Source organism: Henningerozyma blattae, chromosome 10, assembly GCF_000315915.1.
Source record: "Henningerozyma blattae CBS 6284 chromosome 10, complete genome".
Lineage (NCBI taxonomy): Eukaryota > Fungi > Ascomycota > Saccharomycetes > Saccharomycetales > Saccharomycetaceae > Henningerozyma > Henningerozyma blattae.
In genome coordinates, this window is record NC_020194.1 from 90227 (window position 1) to 98898 (window position 8672).

Consider the following 8672-nt stretch of genomic DNA (forward strand, 5'->3'; position numbering starts at 1 on the left):
ATTAATTAGAAAAAAATAAAAATGAAGAATAAAATAGTCATATATACATTATGTTTCTATTTGTTATTTTAATCCTCATTGGGCATAAAAGTGGGGGGAGGGGATTTGTAGCTGAATAGCAAAGGTAATTTTAATAGATCACGGAAATCTTAAGAATTTCAATTTGTAATTATATGTATATTCATCACCCAAGAAAACATCACTCTGTTTGTTACCGCTAGGATAAGAAGTTGAACCCCAATCAAAAATATTTGAGTATCCTAAATGACCAGTCTTAGAATCATATTCAAATTGAACAGCGTTATTATAAGATTTATTGCAAACGAGTTTTTTTAATCCATTTATGCCACAATAACCATTACGAGATTTTAAATAGTAGTTGCCAAATGGAGAGGTTATTAGTTCAAAATTTGCAGGTGTTCCTCTATTATACCAATGGCCATTCCTAATTAAAAATCCATTAAACCCTGATAATCTTATTATACCTCTTAACCGTGGTAAAGTTTTATCAGGAGGTTGTGGTTTAGAATGCTTTGGAAAATATCCTTTTGGGTAAAATTTGATATTTGTTGGCTTACAATTTGAAAATTTTGAATCTAATGAATCGATTGGAATAAATTTTTCATTTAATAAAGAGCCACTAATTAGATTAAAGTACCAAATCTCTTTTAAAGAATTCTTATTATCACAAGAAATCAAAACTTTTTTGTTATCGAATTCTTTTGATAAAGCATCTGTTATTTCTTTTAATGTATAGGATTTATCAATACTTGGAACAATATTATTCGATGCAAGAATTTCAAAAGTGTCTAATTTTTTAAATAAATTATAGGTGGTTTTGAAATAATCAAAAACAGCTTGTTTTTTATATTGTTTAAATGAATCATCTTTATCTTGTTGATATTGAGAATTCCACCTATCATAGCATTTTGGTTTTAAAGATGAAATGCATGAACCATGTTTATTAAATTCATGAATCCATAGAGATTCATCATCATTTCTATCAGATTTCCAATATGTATTTAATAAATGTAATAATTCTTTACCAGAAATGTCATTATTTGAATTTGGATCATTAAATTGTTTAGAGTTTAATAAATTTGATACATCATCAATCATTAAAGATTGATCACAGAATTGTTCATATGTTCCATCACAATTATCAGGCCATAAACCGTGAATTGTAAAAGAGTCTAAGGGGCCCAATTCTTTTTCAATTTCAGTCTTATTTAAACCTTTTCTTGAAGGCTGATAATCCCAGAATTGTGTTTGTAAGAAGATACCTCCAGGATATTCAAAACAACAAGAATCTTCTACAAATGTATTATTATGGCAACTTAATGGTATTTCAATTGGACATGTGGCATTTGCAATTACGTTTGGAATTAGATTTTTGTCTTGGAAAGTCACCTGAGGATCTGTATTAGTATCCCTTAGAGAGAAAAGTATGTTGGCTAGATTAGATACTAGCATTGGAGTAATTGGCTAATAAAAGAATTAGATACGTTGGTTTACTATAGTAATTAATGATTTATTGAGTAGAGTTAATTTTTTTATTTAACCAAACTATGTAATTCTTAGAACTCCATTATGTTTATATTTTAAAATTTCCCCTTTTTATAGCACGGAGTTGCAACGCTTTCGGAGTTTTTATTTAGAAACAATGGAAGTTAAAGGCACGTTCAAAATAAAATTCATTTAGCATTTTAAAATATCAAGTTCAAGCTTTACTTGACAAAATTATTGATTGAAGAATTCAATATTTTTTATTATGTAAAAGAGTACATTTATTTTGTAACCCTGAGAATCTCTATTTGAATGGTACAGCGGGGAGGGTGAACTATTAAATACACAAGAGAGAAGGTTTAATTATATTGAATATAAGATTTTAGGTTTATAATGAATACAATTAAACTAATTCGATTAGATACTATTTATATTCTCTTTTATTTGTATATTAGACCATTTGTAATTGTTAACTCTTATAATAAGTATGAATTTCTATTTCTACTTTCAAAAGTAGGAAACATGTTTTACAGTAAAAATATTATTATAAAAGAATAATCTCGTGTCTTTTAGAAAATCATATATCTAAAAGCAAATAAAAAATATAATGTATTTTTATATAATATTCGAATCAGTAAATATCTGTATTATTACAAGTAGTACGAGGTTTTAATGTACTATGCCCCCAGTTGAAGTACAAGTGAAGTAGAGTATGAACACTTACACTAAGAAGACCATGTATTAAATTAAAAGTTTTAAAAGTCACCAAAGTCACCAAAGTCACCAAAGTCACCAATTTTCTTCTTTTTTCAAAATTGAATTATTATTTAATGACGTTTTTTACATTGATGAATTGAAAAGGTTTTTGTAAATTATTATCTGGCTGAATATTTACAGTGTTTCAAACTAGACAAAAGAAATTATTAAGACGTTCTTTACTTACTATATAGTGTAGTTATTTTGTACAAAAATCTTAATTAGACGAACTATCTCTTTTTGCTTTTAATTTTTCATTTGTTTTTTTATTTATACACAATGCGACTCTATTTTGAGTGGACATTAACAAATTAGGAAATCTCCGCAGAGTTCTACATTCTCAAGCGACGAGTATTTTTCCTAAACTGGAAACTGAGAAAAGTTAACAACAAATACATATACTCAAATAGAAGTTGATACTATTCTATACTTGAAATATAGACTTCTGCTTTTATATTTCAGATATTTCACATAATCAAAGAAATTTGATAGATCACTCTTCAGGTTCTGTTTTGACTAAAATCAATTGCCTTTCTATAAATAAGATTATCCATTAATTCTCATTTGAATTACGTTTGTATAAGAACTTCACCGTACGTTACTTTTATTTTTTTTCTTTTCCATATATATATATATTTTTTGAAATATATAACCTTTATTGACGCATTGTTCTTTGACATACTATTTTTTTTATCCTTCAAAGGGGAACTACTCAATTTATCAAGTGAAATATTTGAAAATATAGGCAACATTGTACGCAGAGTGTGGATATAGTTTGTAATGATTTCAATTGAAATAGTATTTGCATGTGTGCTGTGCTTCCACTTTTGGAAAGTGCACCCGGACACCGGGTTTTCTTTTATATTGAAAAATTTATCATAAAGAAAAATCGATGAGATGGAATAATACTTACTTTAAGATAAATTGTGGGTTTAAAGCACAAAAGAAAGCATAGTACCATTATCAATAATAATCATGGAAACCAGTCCATTCGTGAAACAATTAGGGTCTAATAACAGAGTTGTTCGTGAAAATGCCTTGGAAAATGTCAAAAAATACTTAAAGAACAGAAGATTAGGCAAGACGAAACAAATTGAATTTGATAAATTATGGAAAGGTTTATATTTTGCCATGTGGTTCAGTGATCGTCCAAGACCTCAGCAACGTCTTGCCGATGAACTTGGGTCATTGTATGGGTTGTACATGGAAGGTGCAGATGGTAGTGAGGAAAAGATGACTGAAAATGATAAATCATTTATCAAGTTTTGTAAGAGTTATTGGAGAGTGATGTGTCTAGAATGGTATAATATCGATCATCATCGTTTGGATAAATATTTATTGTTGATGAGACGTGTGTTGTTCAACCAATTGAAATATTTGAAGATGAGAGAATGGAACGAAGAATTGGTACAAGCATATATTGACAAGGTGTTGAAAAAATTACCCTTAAGTGGTGATAGAAAAGTATATACTGGTATCCCCATGCATATTGTGGATATTCTCTTGGATGAATGGGTAAGGTTATTAACCGAGGAAGACGACGAAGATGATGATGATGAAGAAGAACCAGACGAAGACGAAGCTGCTCTGATTGAATCGATCAAAGAAACTCCATTGGATAAGATTATTGCCATCTTCCAGGATATATGCAGCGACGAAGATGTGAGTAAAGTCTTGAAAACAAGAATCAAAGAAGAATTATTGGAAGATGTAAGATTGGTGAAATGGGGTATTATAGAGCCACTTGAAGAAGACCCCGCTGAAGAACAAGAAAGTGACAACGACGGTACAGAATGGGCTGGTTTTGACTAGATCGGTATGTATGGCATATTTGCATGTTGCATGTTTTGTATAGTATATCCTAAATAGTTTGTATTCCCATAATATAATATAATATAATATAAGGTATATATATATGTGTATCCCAAAATATTTCATGCCGGACGGGTAACTCGCCGATTCTCGTGTTCCGGAATCGACTATATATAAGGCAGTTGGAAATGCTTGAAAAATCCTCTACGTGTCCCCATATTATATATAACACGAAACATATATAAAAAAAGAGACTATCACTCTCACAACCCACACACACACAAGACATAATGGCCAAAGAAAGCAGTGCAATGGACAAGCTCTCGGAAAGTCCAATCGAATTTATCAGAGAAGGTAGCCAATTTCTATCCAAATGTAAGAAACCAGATGTCAAAGAATACACCAAGATTATCCGTGCTGTGGGTATTGGTTTCGTTGCTGTAGGTGCCATCGGATACGCCATCAAGTTGGTGCATATTCCTATCCGTTACTTAATTGTGTAATTGCATAGCCATATCCGTATATTCATATATCCATATATATATATATCTTTATAGCTTTTGATATACTTGTGTACTACTTAGATATATTTCCAGTACTTAGACAGTTAACAACGTGACCACGTGACCTCAAATTAACGGAAACAAAAAATCCATGAGAAAATTTCAAATAGAAAATTCCACAAGAAAAAAATATGAAAAAAGAAAAAAGAAACGACACGTTTCAGTCGTTTCCACCCGGACACCGAGTTTTCTCCGCTCAGCGTGTTTTCCTTGAAGATTGTCTCAACGTATATAAGCGGACGCTCCAACAAGAGACTCTTCGCGCCGAAACGGCTTCGCGCCGAAAACCAGTGCACCATGGACCCTAGCCCTGAACAACCCCATAACGCAACCCTCGCGCACGTGAGCAGCCCTGACGGCGGCAATGAGCATATGCATCAACTTGTGGATGAACCATTAACACAAGTGTTTGATAGAGTTAAGACACATTTTCCCCCTGCTAAGATTAAGAAGATCATGCAGACTGATGAAGATATCGGTAAAGTATCACAAGCTACGCCTGTGCTGGCGGGTAAAGCGCTTGAATGTTTTATAGCTTTATTGGTACAACGTAGCTGTGCTGCTGCCGGTGAAGCAGGTGCTCGTCGTGTTAGTGGCGAGATATTACGTGATACGATTTTGCATGATGAACAGTTTGATTTCTTACGTGATACTGTTTGTGGAGGACAAGCGCGTGATGTGGCGGATGATTCTTCGACTGTATAATTAATTAATTTTATGGGTTTAAAAAAGGGAAAAAAACACACACAAAAAAATAAAATATAACGAATCAAATATTTATATGTATATGTATATACCTATAATAATTTTCACTATATAATCATTTCTATTGATATAAAAAAATAACCATTGCAACGGGCCGTTCTAGATTTGTCAAGGTTAGCCGCGGAGCCTTTTTCCGATGAGCTATTTGATAGGGGGGTGGTTAAGAAGATATATTTTTAGGTTTGGGTTGTTTTTAAATAACTTTTTTTTTTAGTTGGGTCTCGACTGAATGAATAATTTTTGTTTTTTTATTTTATAATTGAATTAGGGCATTCTGTTATTCATTGATAAATATCGTGGAGTTGTATCAAGATGGTTTGAACTTATACGTTTTCATTGCCTTGCTCGAATAAAAAAATATTCAGATAAATATCAGTTGTGAATCTAATATATGGTTCATAGTAACGGGTGAGTAGCACTTGCAGTGCTATGAATCTTGAAGTAAGCTTCTGACGAATGGTATCTTGTAAGCTATAGGCAAATATTATAGAAAAGAGATTTAATCCCTATTCAGTGGTTTTCTTTAGCATTAAAAAAAGTTTTTATAAGAGAGGGATGTATTAAAGTATTTATGACTATTTGGGTTCTTTATGTAATCACTCTATGATATTAAACGTATTATGAGGCTTTTCATGTTTATGCATTTAATACAAAGGGTTTTTCATTTTGGAGGGGGGGGTCGGAGATAAATAGCATAGTTAATATGCAAGGAATTACATCAGTTGCAATGTTTTCGGTGGAAGCTGAAGGTCCCCTATAGACTCACAAATAGGATCGAAAAACACATGACCACCTTACCTTATTATTCCTGGTTATCCTAATGGCATATTATCTAAAAGTCTCAATCACTATGCTGGAATTTGGGAGAGGCTGACATTATCTAGTAATGATGTTTTTGATGTAATACTGGATTATTTCTTTCACATAATTTATAGGCATCTATATTCATTTTACAAAATATGCTATTTAGATAATAAAATAAAACAAGGTTCATTTATAAACGTTCTTTAACACCAAAGAGCATTTCTTCCGAGTAATCAATACCTTAATTATAAACTAAACTAGACAGGTCAAAATTAAGATGTAATATGAAAAAATAGTAATAATAATTATTTTCATGATAGATATTGTGGCACACTTGTACGATAACATCTTCTTGTTTGACCTTATCGATCTCTGATATCGCTACTATAAACCATAAACAATACCAAACATATCAACACCTGTAATTAAAGCCACATATGAAATAAATTAATGAGTCATTAATGCCAAGGCTCGTAAATATGCAAGTACTATTATATATTTCCAAGATAGAAATTGAAAATGAACTCTATAATTGTTGGATTGTAATCATAGAACCATAATCACTTCTTGAACTTGGAAGTTCTTACCATCTTTACTATGAAATATTTTTATTTAATATATCCATATACTTGTATTGAGAACTAATTATTTGACATATATTATGTTAAAATAAGTAGATGGCTTGATACAAGCGATAGTCAATGTTTATATTTGGTTACGAGATTATATAGCACTATAAATATATATAACGTTTGATCTTAGTACAGATCTCAATTTTTATACAAAGAACAGAAATTATTGCTATCTAATTTATTTATTTATCTTCTTGTAATTTAAAGATCATAAGAAAATAGGGAAGAGTTGTTAGCGTTCATTATTGAGTTAGAAAAAGTGTTGGCGGCAATTCCACTTGGTCTAAATTTGTCTCATTTGTTGATAAAGCTTCTTAATATTATTTTTTTGATTAAATCTTTTTCAACTTTTATGATATGAGTATCAGTCATCTGATATGTATAAAATGTTATAAACAAATATTTAGTGTAAATTGGCTACTAAAAAAATTGAAAAAAATAAATTTAATTGAAGTACAAACTAACCTCATAACCACTGACCTTAGAATTAATCAATTATTTCTTTAAGTACAGTCATCTGAAACTACGAAACCACACTCTAGTTTTAAAAACATTACAAAATCTTACTAAAATTATTTCTTAAGCTATATTAAAGCTCGTCTATGCAAATAAGACTAGCAAGCCAATAATATGGATTCCAGTACCCTTTTTGGATACTTTATTATACCATTTTTCAATATATACCGAAATACTTGTCAGGTAAGAATAAAAGTATAGTTTCAACTCCCTCCAGATCTTATTTTAGTCTGTTTAAGTAGTAATTAGCTCTCTTATTTTATTAATTGACTATATAAAAAAACAAAAAGAAAAAAACGAGAAAATGTCCTGAGCAGTTCCCTTTTGATACCATTTTGCTTTCAAATTCTGTTCCTCTATTTCCATTAATATTTTTATGGGCAACTTGCAAGACTAAATTTTAAAATTCTTGCAGGGTGCACAATATCAGGTACATTTTACAATACAAAAATGCATATATTCTTTTTTCTTCTTTATAATAATTGTAACTGATAATATGAGCAAGATATAGTGTACAACTAAATTGATTTTTACTAGACTTTGCGAGTAATTTTTATAAATAAGAATAAAATTTTTAAAATATATTGAAAATATACACTTGGTATGTATATATGCTAGATAAAAAATATACAGTTTAGAATCGCTGTTTTGGTATGTTGTGAAAATGAATGCAGAATTAGATCGAAAGTTAGAAATGTTTGAAAAAATTAGCATGAGCATCCCTTCTTTGTAGGACATTTACATTCTTCACACTTGCATGGAGAGCAAGAGCCACATTTAGCTGGAGCACAGGAGCAATCTTGGCATGTACAACTTGAATCTTTACTGCCATTACATTTGCAGGCAGTACTCTTTTCAGCTGAGCATTCACAACTGTTTTTTTTCTCAGAGCATTCACAATTGTTTTTTACCTCAGGACATTCACAATTGTCTTTTTTCTCAGAGCATTCACAACTGTTTTTTGGCTTTTCAGAACATCCACAGTTATTATTGTTCTTTTCAGAACATTTGCAATCTGTGCATTTGCAATCTATGCATTTACATGATTTTCCTGGGCATTGAGAACATTCACATGTTGAACATTCACAGACATTGCATTGGCAATCTTGGCAGTTGTTACAGTTTGAAGTATTAGTTGAAGACATTGATATTAGTAGGATTTTGTGTTATTTTGTTGATGATATCTTATTCTTTACAATAAACTAAACTTCAAATATAATTTTTCTAAAAACCAAGGTTCTTGCTTCTCTTTTATATCAAATATTTTTCACTCATTGCGTATTATTTGCTGTCATCGATGATCAGTGCGAAGTTTTAC

General features: G+C 30.7%; 4 protein-coding genes across 4 annotated transcripts; 3 read left to right on the forward strand and 1 right to left on the reverse strand.

The window, feature by feature from the left end:
* Positions 1-138: 138 nt before the first annotated feature.
* Positions 139-1473, reverse strand: RNY1 (ribonuclease T2; the record flags this gene model as incomplete). Its single annotated transcript, XM_004182520.1, has 1 exon — positions 139-1473. One exon carries the CDS (start codon positions 1471-1473, stop codon positions 139-141), a length of 1335 nt encoding a protein of 444 aa, XP_004182568.1.
* A 1764-nt stretch (positions 1474-3237) lies between these two features.
* On the forward strand, positions 3238-4074 carry RRP1 (Rrp1p; the record flags this gene model as incomplete). Its single annotated transcript, XM_004182521.1, has 1 exon — positions 3238-4074. The coding sequence occupies one exon, from the start codon at positions 3238-3240 to the stop codon at positions 4072-4074; it is 837 nt and encodes a 278-aa protein (XP_004182569.1).
* Positions 4075-4364: 290 nt separating this feature from the next.
* On the forward strand, positions 4365-4577 carry SSS1 (translocon subunit SSS1; the record flags this gene model as incomplete). Its single annotated transcript, XM_004182522.1, has 1 exon — positions 4365-4577. One exon carries the CDS (start codon positions 4365-4367, stop codon positions 4575-4577), a length of 213 nt encoding a protein of 70 aa, XP_004182570.1.
* Positions 4578-4934: 357 nt separating this feature from the next.
* Positions 4935-5342, forward strand: BUR6 (negative cofactor 2 transcription regulator complex subunit BUR6; the record flags this gene model as incomplete). The annotated part of the gene is made up of 1 exon (XM_004182523.1): positions 4935-5342. One exon carries the CDS (start codon positions 4935-4937, stop codon positions 5340-5342), a length of 408 nt encoding a protein of 135 aa, XP_004182571.1.
* Between the last annotated feature and the right edge of the window lie 3330 nt (positions 5343-8672).